General features: G+C 33.6%; 3 protein-coding genes across 3 annotated transcripts; all 3 read left to right on the forward strand.

Annotated features, from left to right (window-relative positions):
* Positions 1–4,420: 4,420 nt before the first annotated feature.
* LOC131635309 (protein NRT1/ PTR FAMILY 5.2-like) lies at positions 4,421–7,030 on the forward strand. The gene is made up of 4 exons (XM_058905924.1): positions 4,421–4,796; positions 4,880–5,097; positions 5,263–5,831; positions 5,942–7,030. The coding sequence occupies exons 1-4, from the start codon at positions 4,673–4,675 to the stop codon at positions 6,837–6,839; spliced, it is 1,809 nt and encodes a 602-aa protein (XP_058761907.1). The 5' UTR covers positions 4,421–4,672; the 3' UTR covers positions 6,840–7,030.
* Positions 7,031–7,997: 967 nt separating this feature from the next.
* Positions 7,998–10,735, forward strand: LOC131635316 (protein NRT1/ PTR FAMILY 5.2-like). Its single transcript, XM_058905934.1, has 4 exons — positions 7,998–8,493; positions 8,632–8,849; positions 9,077–9,645; positions 9,758–10,735. The coding sequence occupies exons 1-4, from the start codon at positions 8,358–8,360 to the stop codon at positions 10,653–10,655; spliced, it is 1,821 nt and encodes a 606-aa protein (XP_058761917.1). The 5' UTR covers positions 7,998–8,357; the 3' UTR covers positions 10,656–10,735.
* Positions 10,736–12,376: 1,641 nt separating this feature from the next.
* LOC131635315 (glutathione gamma-glutamylcysteinyltransferase 1-like) lies at positions 12,377–16,356 on the forward strand. Its single transcript, XM_058905933.1, has 8 exons — positions 12,377–12,684; positions 12,843–12,999; positions 14,023–14,261; positions 14,426–14,589; positions 14,926–14,977; positions 15,167–15,394; positions 15,478–15,978; positions 16,090–16,356. Exons 1-8 carry the CDS (start codon positions 12,610–12,612, stop codon positions 16,174–16,176), a joined length of 1,503 nt encoding a protein of 500 aa, XP_058761916.1. The 5' UTR covers positions 12,377–12,609; the 3' UTR covers positions 16,177–16,356.
* Positions 16,357–18,260: the final 1,904 nt, after the last annotated feature.

The following is an 18,260-nucleotide window of genomic DNA, read 5'->3' on the forward strand; positions in this document are numbered from 1 at the left end:
GGGCTCCAATCCTCTCGTTTTGTTGGAGGATTAGAGAGTTGGTCTTGTTGATTGCTTCGTACAATGCGGACAAAAGAGGGTCAGCGTTGGTAGGAACAGACAACTGTTGAGATGGTTTTGGAGCATTTTATTCGGATTTCCTGGATCTGTTTGTTTTTGTATCTTGGACGGTGAAGTCGCGAGTGTCATCCGGGGAGGGAGAGGCGGTTTCCCCGTATCTTCTTGGAGGTATTGCATCCTCCAAGAAAGGGTTGGTGAAATCGACGTTGGACTTGCGCTTTGGAGAAAGAATGATGGAGTGAACATTGTGGTCGTCGTATTGATTGGGTGTGACGTGATTGTTGAAGATTGCTTTGGTCTACGTTCGTAAGGGAAGAGAAGACGGGGGGAGCAAATAATTCCCACAGACGACGTCACTAATCTGACCTGTTGATCTAAACCAAAAAGGGCCAGAGACGTCTGTTCAGTGTTAGTGAAGATGGAAAATGGGGGGTGTACCTGCAAGGCACTGCGACAATCAAGTAAGCAGGAGCACAAATACATTTTAGTGTTTCAAGGGTTTGAAATTGTGTTACCTGACCCTTTCTAGTGAGAGGTTTATATAATGCCCCAAACACTTGGCCATTGGTCTACGTTTTGGACGAGATCATGGATTTAGGCCCAAAACGCGTGACTGCCAGGATTTTAGGAGTAAACTTAGGAGTCCTAGGTGGCTTCCCGACACTAGTCGTTAGTCTGGAAGAAGGGCATTCCTGGTTGTCAGGGATGCTTAACGAGCGGGGATACTCTGCTTCTCGACGGGGAGCATGATATCTGCCTTGTTGTTGGTGTGGAGGCTGATCTGGTCGAGTGCAACGAGGGTGAGCTACCCTTGACATGAAGGGGAGCAAGCCCGACATTGAGACAGGAGAGATTGAGTTCATACTGCCCTTAGATGATTGGGTGAAGACTATTGGGTCATTCTGAGAGTAGGAGCGGATTGGGCCATGCCTAGTCATTAGGCCAATCCATAACACTTAGTATTTTGATCTCTGTCGATTAACTATTTAGTTCCGGGTCGTTGAAAACAAAACAATTCTTCTCGCCGAAGAATCCTATTAAGCTTTAATTTAAAAGATAAAGTTCTTACTTTCTAATATTAAATATTCATTTTCTTTAGTAAAAAATCACTTTTATCCTTTATAATTTATTTTAATTTAAAATAAAATAATAATGTATTAAATATCTTTATGTCATTTTACATTTATAAGTTACTTGAACCGCTAATTTTACCAAACAATTCAATTAGCTTATCAGCTATTAGTCTCAACCATCAGCCATAAGCTACTGTATATGTCATGTACCACCAGCTATAAGCTATTAGCCAACCCTATTTTTACTAAAGAGATTCTTAATATGTAGATTATATACTTTCTTCATTTCAAAATTAGAGTCGTTCAAAATTTTTGCACACAAATTAAAAATTGTAATAATATTGTCATAAAACATTGTACTTTTACTAAATTACCCTTATTAATATATTAAGAGTAGTGTAAAGAGTAATAATTAAAGGGTACAATTGAAAAAATAACAATCATATTTACATTAAAAAATGAAAACGGTACTCATTTTACAATTTTTTTCTAAAACAATACTCATTTTAAAAAGAGGAAATAACTAGAAGACACAAAGACTCCTTGGGGACAGTGGTTTGAAATCCCAGCTATTGCAAAATTTACATTGTTTTTAAAATTTTGATAATTGTTAAAATTAAAATAATTAGAAAAAAAATGAATATTACATAGAATTTAAAATAATTCACAAATAATATTATTTTTTTTTTCAATTAGCGCACCACATAGATGTTTTTGACGTTCGGCTTTGCAAGAGATTAAATAATTTTAAAATAATATTTTCATATGTAATTTTTGGGAGGATTAAAATGAATATGCATTCTTCAAATAAATATTTGTCTCTAAATAAGTGTTACTTGATGTAATTTTAACTTCTATAAAATAAATATGTTTATTATTTTCTACATTATATTAATAATAATTAAAATACACTAAAAGTTTATAAAATAATTTGGTAAAATAATTTTTTTCTCAATCTTTTATTTATTACTCAATCCGTTCCTTTTTAATTGTCACATTTTGACTTTTTACACATACCAAGAAAACTAATAATAATTGTTACTTTTTAACCTATAATTTTTCTTTTGTCTATAATACCCTTAACTTTTAATTATTTCAATATATTTTTTCTCTCTCATAATAATTAGTTATGGGCAATTTTGACAAAACTATAATGATTACTACATTAAAATTTGAAAGTCACAATTAAATTGAAACAAATTTTTTCATAAAAGTGACAATTATAAAGGAAGGGAGGCAGTGCATTTTTAAGTCCATGTAAATTGTTAGATATGATCTTTATTTTATGACAAAGAAGTGTCTTTTTGTGACACACATGTTGCATATGTTGATCATTTGTTCCCTATCAATGATGTTACTTTCTATGTAATCGGGTATTTAGTTGGTTAGAGAGATATACTAACTCCAATCCAAATCTATCTATTATCAATATTTTTGAAAGCTTTGAGATTTTCATAGGGTAACAGAGTTTCGTAGGGGTTGACAACAATGATATGACATTAAGTGGTTTGATATTTTTGCAATGTTTGTTTTTCAGAAAAACTTCTACGGTCGAGTGAGAGAGATTGAGAGAATATTACCAAAGTTAGCCCGTCCCAATCCCACACAAGATGATTAGTTTTGGTATTGAATATTGCTTTGGTCTTCTTATGATTACTTTCTAGCTTGCTTGACCCAAGTGTCTTACTCATTTGTCGTTTATGCTAGTGGTTGTTTTCGAAAGTGATTGAATGTCTTCTTTTCTTGGATGTTATTTTTTCCTTCTTGTATACTTTGGTTTTGTTTTATGTTCTGCCGTGGTTTCAAATTTGAGTATTACTCATACTTTTGTATATATATATATATATATATATATATATATATATATATATATATATATATATATATATATATATATATATATATATATATATATATATATATATATATATATATATTTTCTGTTTTCTCTTTGATTTATGTACCTTGCTATTTTCCCCAAAAAATTAAATGATATATCTATTATCTACAAGACAATTTTTATAAATTACATGTAATTACATTTTATCGGTGTTAATAAAATTCTTAATTTTTAAAAAAATTATTTGAAGTCGTCATACTATTTATGTTAATTAAATCAACGCAAATAAATTAAATCATGATTAATGATGGTAATTAGCTTTATATAACATTTCTTTGTTTGATGCAATGCACAATTAATTGAATACTTTATTTTTTATTTCTTTATGGATACTCGAATTAGTCGGATATATAAAAATAAATATTTTGATACTTTATTTTCTATTTTTTTAAAAATAATTGACTTTATATATATTAATATTTTATTAAAGTTAATGTATTATAAAAAAAACTACTATCATGACTCCCGAACCAACCGCTCACACACATATTTATGTGAAACTCTTAACATACTCTATCACGCTTAAAATTGAATTTTTGGAGCGTAGAAATAAAATAGCGGATGACTTGATAGGTGATGGTTCACTCGGTCTCAAACGAGACTCTTTATACGATATTAAGAAATGAGATTGACCCAAATTCACTTTTATCAAAACTAGCTTAATTAGTCCCACTTTATAAAAAAATAATTGTTTGATGTAAAAATTTTAACAAGTTTGTATAATCAAATTAATTTTAATACATATCAACAAACATGTGTGTTGTTGTTTGCAATTCTTCTTAAATTACATTTTACTAGAATATCTATCTACTTCAATATTTTGAAGTTTTACCCATGAGTGTTACTAATTTTAGTTTTAAAATAACAAGAGCCCGTGCTGAATTAAGAATGAACATGAGATAGAGACACGTACACAGAGCCAAAGCATTAAAATCATCAATGATGGCAATTAGAAAAGATAAATAGTGCACAACATTTTGTACCATGTCGATATCACGTCCTCTTCATAGATTTAATAATAGCTTGGTCGATAAGTTAAATGTAAACACCAAGCCGAACTTCACAGAAGTATTCGAAAACATAATTTGATATATATTTCTCGTCTGTAACGCGTTAGTTTGATGGTGCAGCTGCAACTTCTCAAATTTAAAAACTCACACCAAATGTCCTTATATACTGATCTTGAACCCTCTAAAAAATATAGTATGCAATGCTTTGCACCTCAAATATATAGCTTATGTCAACTCTAACTTAAAGTCAAAATAAAGTTTGGATTTATCTATTTTAAGTTATAAACAGATAGACCAAACCTTTATCTTTTTTATATATAAAAAATAGATAAATAAATAAAAACAATTTGGGACTTTCAAGATGACATATATGAAGAAAGAAAGAAAAAAACGCCAAAAGTGGAAAACACAAGAAATGCAAAACAAAAATCTAGCTGATTCCAATTTATTCGGCTTAAAACATATGTCTGTTAGCTCATGCAAAATGGACAAAATATAAATATATAGGTAGGTAAAGCCAAGCTTCTGAAATCAAATTTCCCGTCCTTAACTTGTGTATATCAAAAACTACCAAACCTTGCATGACACCTATCACAAATCACAACTAGTTGTTGTTCTTGTCCAACATCATGGCAATGGTTGAAGAAAAAGGCAGGGAACAAGATTACACTCAAGATGGTACAGTTGACATGAAAGGTAGACCTGTTTTAAGATCAGAAACCGGACGATGGAAAGCTTGCTCCTTCATAGCAGGTAAAATGAACCGTTTCGCGGTCTTAAATATCGTGCATAATTGGATCATGGTGATATTATGCATGCTTTTTTGTGATTTTTAGGGTATGAAGTGTTTGAGAGGATGGCTTACTATGGGATAGCGTCGAATTTAGTGATTTATCTAACAAGCAAGCTTCATGAGGGTACTGTGGAATCCTCGAACAACGTTAGTAATTGGGCGGGTTCGGTGTGGATGATGCCACTTGTAGGAGCTTATATAGCTGATGCTAAATTCGGCCGTTATTGGACCTTTGTAATCGCGTCATGCATTTATCTCGTGGTATGTTATGTTACTATCACACAAACTCAACAGAAAATTTGGCACATATCTTAAGCTTATTTGCTATATACTATTATTGGTTGCATTCAAGATTGACATAACTGTCATTTAGTATGTTACTTATCTGATCAAAACCAAACATGTCATTCTTCTGTTTGATCACAGGGAATGTGTTTGTTGACTCTAGCTGTTTCAGTATCGTCTTTGAGGCCACCGCATTGTGCGCAAGGAGTTGCAGACCAAAATTGCCCCCGGGCGTCACCATTGCAAAGGGGTATTTTCTTTCTTGCGCTGTACATCATTGCTGTAGGAACAGGCGGAACCAAGCCCAACATTTCAACAATGGGAGCAGACCAATTTGACGAGTTCGAGCCCAAAGAGAGATCCTATAAGCTTTCCTTCTTTAATTGGTGGTTTTTTAGCATTTTCGTCGGTACACTTTTCTCCAACACTTTCCTAATCTACATACAAGACAGAGTGGGCTGGGCTGTAGGGTATGGCCTTCCTACCGCCGGGCTTGCCATTTCAGTATTGGTATTTCTGATAGGAACTCCGTTATATAGGCATAAACTTCCCTCAGGCAGCCCTATAACTAGGATGCTTCAAGTATTTGTGGCGTCTATCAGAAAGTGGAAGGCACGAGTCCCAGATGATCCGAAAGAGCTACACGAGTTAAGCATAGACGAGTATATGTCCAATGGGAGAAATAGAATTGATCACAGCTCTTCCTTGAGGTTAAGTCTAACCACTTTTTATCCCTTCCAATTTCACCATCTTTTTTCATGTCATGAAAATAGGATGTTGATAATTTAACTTGCATGCATTACCTCTTCTTTGCTTGTAGTTTCCTCGACAAGGCGGCTATGAAGACCGGCCAAACATCATCATGGATGCTTTGTACAGTGACACAAGTTGAGGAAACCAAACAAATGACAAAAATGATTCCTATTTTGATTACAACAATCATCCCAAGCACATTGATAGTTCAATCGACCACACTCTTCATTAAACAAGGCACCACACTAGACAGGAGTATGGGGCCACATTTTGATATCCCTCCAGCATGTCTCACAGCATTTATAACTATCTTCATGCTAATAAGCATTGTACTCTACGACCGTGTTTTTGTGCCCGTGGTCCGGCGATACACAAAGAATCCCAGAGGAATCACAATGTTGCAGAGATTAGGAATTGGTCTAGTGTTGCACATTGCTATAATGGTCACTGCATGCTTGGCTGAGAGGAAGAGACTCCGTGTTGCAAGAGAAAACAATCTCTTCGGCCGGCACGATACAATTCCCCTTACGATTTTTATTCTCCTCCCTCAGTTTGCACTGGGAGGGGTCGCCGATAGCTTCGTCGAAATTGCCAAACTAGAGTTCTTCTATGATCAAGCACCAGAAGGCATGAAAAGTCTCGGAACATCATATTTCACAACCAGCTTGGGCTTAGGAAGTTTCCTAAGTACTTTCCTTCTTTCAATTGTTGCTCATATCACTGAGAGACATGGTCACAAAGGTTGGATTTTGGATAACCTTAATATCTCCCGTTTAGATCATTACTATGTATTCATGGCAGTGCTAAGCTTACTCAACTTCCTTTGCTTTGTGGTTATTGCCAAGTCATTTGTATATAATGTTGATGTCAAACAAAACAAATCAGGTTTGGAGATGAACGCAGCTTCATCTCAGAGCAATGTTAGAATAAGCCAAAGCAGTCCACGACAGGATGCCAAGTCCTAGGAAAACACGACCGTTAATCCTTCTATTCGCATTTCGGTAAATAAATAGCTTCAGATCTGTCTCTGAATGAGTGATCTTTTCTTGTTTAGAAACCTTAACATGTTCATAAATAGTTTCGAATTAATTGTGTACATTTAAATTTATAGTCTATTATTCTGTTTTCCATTATCATAAATAATGCATAGTAAAATACAAGTTTATGAAAATAGTGTTTGTAATTTGTAGGAATATTTACTATTTGTTAGTCATTCTGTAAAGGAGAAAGTAATTAATATAAAGTTCAATTTAATTTTTATTTTATTAAAAAATTTATAAACTTAGTTTATTCCCACCTTTCGGTGTAATTTAATTAATCAAATGTAATCAATTCCTTGATACTCTTAGACACTTTTTTTTGTCAAAATTTGGTTTTTTCCGAAAGTGCATTTACGGAAGTATTTTAAACTGAGAAAACTTTAAAATAATTCAACATTCCGTAGATGTACTTTCGGAAAAACCAAATTTTGGCAAAAAAAATTACTTCCTGATGTGTATTTCCGAAAACCATAGATATTTTTGGAAGCGCACATGGTGCCTAAAGACCCCGAGAAGGAGTGGTGTAAGAGTTTCTCAAAAAGTTTTACTTCCTTTTTTATCTACTTTTTCTCTAAAATTTTCTTTCTAGATTTAAGAGTGTGAAACAAGTCACAAGCATATTCCATAAATGTTGTGCCTGCCGGCTACATATGATAATGATATGAACATGATGAATGATGATGCTAACATGCAATGTTATTCTAATCAATTACTAGTGATGAATAGTGACAGTAAACTGTCATATATCTTTGTTTGAGGCAGGGCCGGCCCAACCCGTTTAGAGGCCTAAAACAAATTTTAAAGTAAAGTCTTTAAAATGTATTTCAAAATATTAATTTTGTGATTTTTAAGAGTTGAATTAAATACCAATAGGAAAAGAGGACTATATATTAACAATTCATCTACAATAATATATGTAATTCAAATGTCATTATATATTTTTATATCTAAATAAAAAAATCTGAGGCCTTTTTTAAGCCTAAACTTTTGAGGCCTAAAGCCCTAGCTTTAGCAGCTTGGCCCGGCCCTGGTTTGAGGCCACTAGTCTTTATCATTAGTATAAAAAATATTAGAGATAGATACAAGAGAAAAACCATCATAGCATTAGAGTTACCAGCTTCAAAAGATCTAATAACAGTTTGGTGGGTAAGTTAAAGGTAAAACAGCAAGTAAGTCAGTTGAGAAAGAAAGAGATGAAAAATGTGTGATTCACAAGAACTACTAAACAAAAAATCCGGCGGAATAATCGTTTTTTGTTTTTAACCTTTAGATTTTTGTTTGTTGGCTCATGTAAACTGAAAGTCTTACAACTTAAAGGTACTGAAAGCTAAGTTTCTAAAATCAAAGTCTCTGTCCTTAAATACATCAGAAGCTCAAGAAAAAAAGGTAACAACCTTGCATGATCCTATATAAGAGCTTAAGTAGTTATTCTTGTCCAGCATCATGATGGCAATGGTAGAAGAAAAAGGCTCGGCAAACGGGGAGGAAGATTACACACAAGATGGCACGGTAGACCTGAAAGGCAGACCTGTTTTAAGATCAAAGACTGGAAGATGGAAAGCTTGCTCCTTTATAGTAGGTAAAATGATGCATTTTGCTGCCTTAATATTTTTGAGTACCCCAATTCTTTCACTTTTTTCATTTGATTGTTTTCACATACAGTATAATGTATTATCATTACTTATGAATATTGCATATACATTTTTGTCATTTACAGCGTATGAAGTATTTGAAAGGATGGCTTTCTATGGAATAGCATCAAACTTAGTGGTGTATTTAACAGAAAAGCTCCATGAGGGTACGGTGGAATCATCAAACAACATAAGCAACTTAAGCGGTGCAGTATGGATGATGCCACTTGCAGGAGCTTACATAGCCGATGCCTATCTTGGCCGATATCGGACTTTTGTGATTGCATCAGGCATTTATTTCTTGGTATGAAGTGTGAAATTTAATGTCATAATTTGAATATACGCTACTTAGTGATAAAGGTAGGACTTGGTAGCAATATTGGATGCACAATATGATTGTTTTGTAACATATCATAACAACACATTTGATAGCATAACCTGGCCCCAAAACTTAAGTGATTTACTATGCTACCTATCTTAGGTGATTATTATAAAGTATAAACAGACAGCCCTTGATTTCTTTGACTACAGGGAATGTGCTTATTGACTCTAGCAGTTTCGTTACCATCTTTGAAGCCACCACAATGTGCAGAAGGCATAGCAGACAATAACTGCCCCAAGGCGTCACCATTGCAAAAGGGTGTTTTCTTCCTTGCCCTATATATCATTGCCGTAGGCACAGGGGGAACCAAGCCCAACATTTCCACAATGGGAGCCGACCAATTTGACGAGTTCGAGCCTAAAGAGAGATCCTACAAGCTTTCCTTCTTCAATTGGTGGTTTTTTAGTATTTTTCTGGGTACCCTATTCTCCAACACTTTCCTAATTTACATACAAGACAATGTAGGTTGGGCCGTTGGATACGGCCTTCCGACTGCCGGGCTCGGTATTTCAATATTGGTTTTTCTGGTAGGAACTCCGCTGTATAGGCACAAGTTGCCCTCAGGTAGTCCTCTAACCAGGATGCTTCAAGTCTATGTGGCAGCTATTCGAAAGTGGAAATCATGCATCCCAGAAAATCCAAAAGAGCTACATGAGTTGAATATGGAAGATTATGATTGTAAGGGGAGAAACAGAATTGATCACAGCTCTTCATTGAGGTTAAGTCTAGTTAGTCCTTATCTCTTCGACTCTCACTATACTTGTTTTCCATGTCAGGATAATTTGGCATGAATTACTAATTTGCATATACTACGCATTCTCTACTTGTAGATTTCTTGACAAAGCTGCTATAAAGACTGATGAAACATCGACATGGATGCTTTGTACCGTGACACAAGTCGAGGAAACCAAACGAATGACAAAAATGATTCCTATTTTGATTACAACAATCGTGCCAAGCACATTGATAGTTCAAGCAACCACACTCTTCATTAAACAAGGCATCACGCTAAACAAGAGCATGGGACCCCATTTTGATATTCCTCCAGCATGTCTGACAGCGTTTATAACTATCTTCATGCTGATAAGCATTGTAGTCTACGACCGTGTTTTTGTGCCACTGATCCGGCGGTATACAAAGAATCCCAGAGGAATCACAATGCTACAAAGACTCGGAATTGGCCTTGTGCTGCATGTCATTATAATGATCACCGCATGCTTAGCTGAAAGGAAGCGTCTCAGTGTGGCACGAGAAAACCGTCTCTTTGGCCCACACGATACACTTCCTCTTACTATTTTTATTCTCCTCCCTCAGTTTGCCTTGGCAGGAGTTGCTGATAACTTCGTTGAAATCGCTAAGATGGAAATCTTCTATGACCAAGCACCCGAAGGCATGAAAAGTCTCGGAACGGCATATTTCACAACCAGCTTGGGTTTAGGAAGCTTTCTCAGTACTTTCCTTTTGACAGCCATTGCGAATATCAGCCAAAGAAACGGTCACAAGGGATGGATTTTGAATAACCTAAACATATCGCGTTTAGATTATTATTACGTATTCATGGCAGTACTAAGCTTTCTCAACTTCCTTTTCTTTTTGGTTGTTGCCAAGTTCTTTGTATATAATGTTGATGTAACGCAAAACAAATATGGTTTGGAAATGATCATTCCTTCATCACAGGACAATGGTAGAATAGGTCAGAGCACACCACAACCAGATGCCAAGTCCTAGGGAAAATAGGATTGTTGTACCACTATATGATATCATCTAATGCACTCTCTCAAATAAACATCGCATGAGTTGCACTAATTTTCGACATGAATTTCATTATATATCAGTATTAGCATCCATCAACATCTAGAATACGAGAGAGCAAGATAATTAGTTTTCGATGCCTAACTAATTATCTCTCGTGATTGCAGTTGCCGAAATCGAACCATGGTCCTTCCTACCAAGTCCAACCCCAATCACCACTGGACCAACTAAAAAAAATTAAATATTTTTAATTAATAAAGAAAAATATAAATATTAAAAAACACTTCTTTAAATTGTAATAAGATCGGATCTTGATACACTAATTATGTAAAAATATTTTTACATTTGTATTCAATCAAATCTCTCTACTATTTTTTAAAATAAAAATATCAAATATTTATTTAGCATGATTAATGACTTTTTTTATATAGCTTGATTTAGTGAGTTAATTAGATGCATAGGTAAGAAATTTTGACATTATCATAGAAATCTACTATATCATGCATATGTTCTATATATAAATCAAATAAATAGATTTTATGGTTACTGAAAATATCAATTTAATCATATGTTCTATATATAAATCAAATAAATTTCATAATTAAACAAAATAATAAAATCATCAATTAAAAATTTAGTTTGATTTAGTATTTAACAAATAACACATCAAGCCTCGGTAAGATTTTATATATATATCAATCAGATACAATTATAATTTAATAGTAATTTTTATTTTTTATTTTTATGGTGAATCAATAGTTGCTATGTCAAAGTTGGAAACATGTTACTTATAAATAGCACCTTGCACTTGTATATTTGTAATAACAAAAAATAAGCTAATTGTTTTCTCTTAAAAGAAAAGTAAGACAAAGAAAAAAATTATGATGAATGGATTTTATAAACGACCTCTTCCTCCTCCTGCAATTGATTTCGTCTCTGAAGATGGCAAGGTCAGTGTATGTTTTCAATTTGTTATGTTTTGTATGTTATTGCTAAAATATCTCATATACATCAAATTTAATTGAACTTTTTGGTATAATTATAATGTTTGCATATTCAACAAATGTTAAGTTATTGAGTGTTCTTCATACAAAATTTATACCAAAAAATTTTGATATAAAATTTATATCAAAATTTATAACAAATATTATAAGGTTTTAAAATATTCAACAAAATGTTAAGTTATTGAGTGTTCATCCAAAATTAGAGACTTTTAAAAGTTTAGTTAAATTTTTTTAATAATATAGAAAAATAAATATTAAATACTATCACGAAATTGATTATTTTTTAATAAATATATTTATAGTAAATTATTGAATCAAGTTTACACTATGTGATTTAAAATAATTAATAATAATAAAATTAGTACTACTAGTAAAAAATAAAATAATAAATTTAAGACCTACAAAATTGTGAGGATAAGACAATCGTCTCACTCGCCATTCTTTTGGACCAACAGGATATTAGTGACTTGTATTCTATGGAAAATCAATCTTAATATCTTAGTCACCAAGGTTTAGGAAGTCTAAATTAATGTTATGTATAATAGTCTTAAAAGAAAACTTAAATAAAAAATAAAAATTAAATATAGTTTTAGTTTTTATAATATTTTCAAAAAAAAGATTATAAATTAATTAATAAAATAAATGTGATGATATACTAAGACGAATGAGCGAGTGCAAAATTCGTAGTAGAAAACAGTGGAATTGGATTCATTCTCGCAAATAACTTTCTTCAAACTCTAAACTCTCTAAAATCGCAAAACCCCATCATGTGAACCCTTATTAGAACCGACCGGGACTGTGCAACACGCGCCGAAGTTACGTTTCCAATTCGGAGAGCTCTCTCTGCCGTAGCTTCTAGACGAAACTTATCTCAATTTCCAAATCCAAAACGAGTCAATAGTTTTCTGAAACGTAAGGAGTGTATCATGGCAATGGCGGGATTGTATAGACGCCTTCTCCCTTCTCCCCCTTGCTTTGATTTTGCTTCATCTCATGGCAAGGTTGCCTCTCATATTCTTATTTCTCAACTGCTTATGTATGCTATTATTGTGTACTTGCCACGTTTCTGTATGCGTTTCTGTACTTGCATGTTTGTGTATGGTATTGTGTACTTGCAATTTCATTTTGTGTTGTTCACGTGTTTGTTTTATTGTCACAGCAACTTTTTGTTGAAAGCATTCAAAATGGAACGATGGAAGGCTTTTATAGGCTAATATCTTATTTTCAAACACAATCAGAACCCGCCTATTGTGGCCTTGCCAGTCTGGCCATGGTTCTCAATGCTCTTGCCATTGATCCTGGCAGAAAGTGGAAAGGTATTCTTATCTTCCTTGCTTATTTATCATTTTTTTTATTAGCTTTTTATTTATTAATTTTTAGTAAGACTTTAATTTACAAAAACATGTGATGAAACCTCCCCATATTATATTATCATATACTATTACATTTTGTTTATTTTTGAATTGTTGGTGCCATCAATTCATTGGCAGTATCCTAGGAAGATGCTAATTTTGATGAACTTTAATTTGAAAAGGTAAATGTTAAGACTTAACTATACTGCCATCAAACTTCAAATATATCGTTTGTACTATGGTGTTGGTAACAGCTTCACCTTCAGAGACGTAATGATATCTTATATTTGAAGTTTGCATTAAATTAAGATATAGTATGATAACCTACTAAGATAAAACACTAAAATATGATTTTGAAATGTTTGGGAACAAGTCAAAGTTGCATGTAATGCAACTACAGACAGAGAAGAAGGTGAGTTCAACATTTAGGTCTATAATTCCAATCTAGATAATAGATATCTTCCCAAACAAACAAAATCATCACATACCACAGTTATAAAAATCATTATTATTATGAAATAGTACAATGGGAGAAATTGGTACACTGGGTTTACAACACTCACATGTATTTTTTTATCATTAAGTCAGCACCTCATTACATTTGATCAACTATTATTAGACAAGAAAAATAAAGTAGGTGTAGAAGAGTGTGTGCAACTTGAAGGGTAGGTACAAAGTATAAACATGGCAATGACTATGACACCAGTGATGATTTAAGAAAAAGAATGGAATGTAACCACATGTATTGAACATTAATTATGCTGTTATCAAACCTCAAATATATCTTCTAGTAGCTTTACCTTCAGAGACATAATTATATCTTATATTTGGTACGGTGTTTTGAGCTTTAATTTTACATTTTGTATATTTTCCTTTACATTTATCCAATAGTTTAGTTTATATTGCAAGTTTTTAAAATTTTATGGTTTGCAAATTTATAACTAAAAACAGCTGTTTGACAATATGTTTGTCTTTTGGTCGATGCAGGACCTTGGAGATGGTTCGATGAATCCATGTTGGATTGTTGTGAACCTTTAGAAATCGTAAAAGCTAGAGGTATCACATTTGGTAAACTTGTATGCTTGGCTCATTGTGCTGGAGCCAAAGTTGACGCTTATCATGCTAGTCAGAGCAACATCAATGAATTTCGTAAATATGTCCTCAAATGTTCAACTTCCGATGACTGTCATTTAATTTCATCCTACCACAGAGGTGCTCTCAAACAGGTATGTATGTAGGTGCTTTCATTATTCTTTTTTATCATCTTGCATACCAAATAGTTCATATGAAACTTTATTTTTTAATCAGCTTCTTTGTAAAATTTAGTTTATTAAACTATATATGACTATAGAAGAAATGTTGACAATGTTTACTCGATTAACAATGACAGACAGGAACTGGTCATTTTTCTCCTATTGGAGGCTATCATGTTCGAAAGGACATGGCATTAATTTTGGATGTTGCACGTTTTAAGTATCCTCCACATTGGGTTCCACTTACCATGCTTTGGGAAGGCATGAATTATACTGATGAATCTACTGGAAAATCTAGAGGGTAAATTTTCTTCTATAAATTTATACAACTTTACATTAACCTTGTAGTCTAAGTTAATCCTATAGTTACATTTTTGTCTAGCAAAACTGTTAGGAATGTTAGAGATTAGGGAATGTTGAAATCAATGATCGTAAATCCTTTTTTGTCTAAGTGTTGGTACTAATAAATCAAGTGAGTTATTTTTACAGAAGAAATTAAATACTATTAACAGACCCAGTCAATTTAAACACCAAGATAATTTCATAAATTTTGAATTTGCATTCATTATATGGGTTAAACATTATCTGATCATCTTTTTGCCTATTGTATGTGTAATTTTGCTAATTATTTCTCCAGGTTTATGCTTATATCAAGGCCGCACACGGAACCTGGCATGCTTTACACTCTGGTATTTTTCCTTCCACTATGTAACGAGTCTGAATTTGACACTTCAGCATACACTAATTGACTTCAGTGTGGGTGTTATGTTGTTTGCATCATGCTTGTGATCTTTATTGTTAATGTGTGGGTTGCAGTATGCTTTTATAGTTTGTGTAGTGTTGTATTTGTTATATCATTCCTTCTTCTGATCTTGCAGAGTTGCAAACATGAGAGTTGGAATAGTATTGCAAAGTTCCTAATGGATGATGTGCCTCTTCTATTAAAATCAGAGGATGTGGAAGACATTTACAAGGTTCTTTCAATTATATTCACATCCCTGCCATCTAATTTTGAAGAATTCATCAAATGGGTTGCAGAGGTCAGACGGCATGAGGATGGCGATTCAAGCTTAAGTGAAGAGGAGAAAACAAGGCTCACTGTCAAGGTTTGATATGTTTTATCTCTACTAGCCGTGATTTATTCACTCTTTTCTTACTCATCATATGCTTTACTTCGTTGGTTATGCAGGAAGAGGTATTGAGACACGTGCATGAAACGAAGCTTTTCAAACACGTGTCCTCTTTTCTGTCAAGTTCTTGTGGCAGACAGACACTAACTTCAGGTGATGGAGACGCCTTACCTTCCATCGCTGCAAGTGTTTGTTGCCAAGGAGCAGAGATTTTAGGCGGAAAACTTAGCTCACCGGCAGTGTATTGCTGTCCAGAAACATGTATGAAATGTTGGAAAGCTGAAGATGACAAATCAATAACAATGGTTAGTGGGACTGTGGTAAATGGTAACACAGAGCAAGGGGTTGATGTACTGATTCCTTCATCGTCTGGGAAACTATGTTGCACTTGTTCTAGCAAAAAGAACATTAGGATGCACCCAGCTAGCTCTGATGTGCTAACCGTGCTTATACTGTCCTTGCCATCTACAACATGGGATGGTATCACAGATGAGAAGCTTTTGAAAGAAATACATGATCTGGTTTCACATGAAAATCTTTCTACTTTACTTCAAGAAGAGGTAGTTTTCTGTAGAAATTTCCCCATGAATAGAAATACTTTGATATCTGCTACGGTCAAGTTTGTTCCATCTTTTTTTTACTTGAACTTATCGTATAAGTTTGCATTTCAGGTTCTACACTTAAGGCGTCAACTACATATTCTAAAGAGATGTCAAGAGGGTAAAGTAGACGAAGATCTTGATGCTCCTTCATCTTAGCATCTCACATATTTATTTTACACACGGATAGGAATAAGATCTTAACAAATTTATTATGTAAATGATTTTTTTCTCATATTCATTAGTCCTCTGCGGTCAAATGGCTGTGAATTTCTTTTTTCCTTTCGCATTACATTCAATCGACTACTGATTTATATGATTACTTATATTTTTTATTTATAGATAGATAGTGCATGAGTAGTGACATTTTCACAAAATTTTAATTAAATTTGAGATAACAAGTGTCCTTTGAATAGAAACAAACAACATTAATAATCCAAATTATTCTTATCCGTAAAGAATTTGATCTCGGAGGTAACGAAGCATTGATGAAAGTCACCACTATAGATGACAGATGTATCTAATCTAATGGGAACAAAAAAAAGGCTTAGTAGTGAAAGATTTAAAATGAATAATGGTTATAGGATTTCTTAATGCATCCCATATCCCATAATCTTCTAGCTTAATCTTCTAGCGTAGGGTGCAAAAATATTATAATGCCTTCAAGTTTTAGAGATGTATCTCCGGACGCACTAAACGTGTACTGAAATGTCAATTATTTTGGAGATGTATTTACATAAAACTTTCGGAAGTGTATTTTCAAAATATTTCGAAGTAGAAACAAAAATAGAATGGAAAAACAGCTTGGCAAAATAAAAATACCATTGATATCATAAAATCATCAATACATAACTTCAATATCTAGGTGGACATTGCAACATCTTGATAATATCATCGACCGATGTCGAAACAGTTGCATCCAGCTCGATCAGAATTTTTGATTCTAAACGAAAAAAGGTTCTCCACAAAGCCCTTGAATCATCGGTTGTCTTTAGCTCATAGTTGCTGAACTCAAGCTTCCATTGTTTGTTAACTGATAGCGAGCGGTACTCGATCTTCACAATTTTGTGATTGTCACCATATGATAGAAGCTCCTGCAGTGTGTATGGAAGATCTTCAAGCTAGGTGTACTCAATGATATTAAATTCTCCTGATGGTGTATTGCAGGTAAAGTGAAGAGTTCTAACATGTCAAATGATGTTCATTATGATGTATTGTGTTTTGGTATGAAACAAAATGACAAGTGATCTAACATAAAAAAAATGACAAGTGATCTATATTTATACTAGTGAGAGACAAATATGGACCTCAGAAACCCTATCTTGTACCAGGACACGTTCCAGAAATGTATCTCCAGAATCACCCTTTATTTCAGAGACGTATTTCTAAAACCTTCCCTGACATAACATAACATAAATAGAACATGACATAAACATGTAATCAATGCAGAACTTTTTTGGCAAACTTCAAAATGTATATATTAGACATCATAACACGTTAATACAATGTCACTTACAATAAATTGATAAATAACTACAAAAATGAACTGAAACACTTATCACCGTCCAAATCTACAATTATTGGTGGTACCCCATTTGACTTTTTCCTTCTATTTATGTCTCTTTCAATTTTGCTCAATTTGGTGAACTCTTGCATTCTTTCAACAAATTGCTCAGACCAAGTCTCGACTTTGGTTGTATAATGAGCTGTCCACTCCGGTGATGTAAGTGTATAGGATATCGCAGTTTCAAATAAACTTGAACAAAATGCTGCGGATTAAAAACCCACCTAACACAATTAATACGATCATTTGGATTTGGAGGTGGAGTAGTGCACATTGAAATTTTTTCTTCGAGAAACCGTATCTTGTAATATCAATACATACTCTGTCATACGCACTTGCTATGAGGTGACCCATTTGAGAAAAACTCATCAATTTATCCTTCAGTTCAGGTCCACTAATGCAAGGAACATGAGAGTGCTAAATTGCCTCATTTTTATTTATTTATTCCCGAATAGCCGCGTGTATAATTCTTTATTTCTCCTCAACTCTTGGATAAGAGTAAGGCGGACAAGTGTGTGGTCCTCTTCTCCTATACCGAGTAAAGCAGAAACAACTCGGAAACCGCAGCTACCGTCACCTTTGACAATGACGAATCGTTCAATGTAATTGTGCATAAAAATTGACATTTGCTCGATGAATGGAATTTTTTGTGGAGGCGATGAGGAGGTGGTTTGCTAAT

Source organism: Vicia villosa, unplaced genomic scaffold, assembly GCF_029867415.1.
Source record: "Vicia villosa cultivar HV-30 ecotype Madison, WI unplaced genomic scaffold, Vvil1.0 ctg.001464F_1_1, whole genome shotgun sequence".
NCBI classification, from domain to species: Eukaryota; Viridiplantae; Streptophyta; class Magnoliopsida; order Fabales; family Fabaceae; genus Vicia; species Vicia villosa.

Excerpts from the sequence above, each read along its gene's own strand:
- LOC131635309 (XM_058905924.1), top strand. The coding sequence starts at position 4,673 with ATGGCAATGGTTGAAGAAAAAGGCAGGGAACAAGATTACACTCAAGAT. Across the intron at positions 5,098-5,262 it reads CGTCATGCATTTATCTCGTG|GGAATGTGTTTGTTGACTCT; the intron begins GTATGTTATGTT and ends GTTTGATCACAG. Across the intron at positions 5,832-5,941 it reads GATCACAGCTCTTCCTTGAG|TTTCCTCGACAAGGCGGCTA; the intron begins GTTAAGTCTAAC and ends CTTTGCTTGTAG.
- LOC131635315 (XM_058905933.1), top strand. The coding sequence starts at position 12,610 with ATGGCAATGGCGGGATTGTATAGACGCCTTCTCCCTTCTCCCCCTTGC. Across the intron at positions 14,262-14,425 it reads ACAGAGGTGCTCTCAAACAG|ACAGGAACTGGTCATTTTTC; the intron begins GTATGTATGTAG and ends TAACAATGACAG. Across the intron at positions 14,978-15,166 it reads CTGGCATGCTTTACACTCTG|AGTTGCAAACATGAGAGTTG; the intron begins GTATTTTTCCTT and ends CTGATCTTGCAG.
- LOC131635316 (XM_058905934.1), top strand. The coding sequence starts at position 8,358 with ATGATGGCAATGGTAGAAGAAAAAGGCTCGGCAAACGGGGAGGAAGAT. Across the intron at positions 8,850-9,076 it reads CATCAGGCATTTATTTCTTG|GGAATGTGCTTATTGACTCT; the intron begins GTATGAAGTGTG and ends CTTTGACTACAG. Across the intron at positions 9,646-9,757 it reads GATCACAGCTCTTCATTGAG|ATTTCTTGACAAAGCTGCTA; the intron begins GTTAAGTCTAGT and ends CTCTACTTGTAG.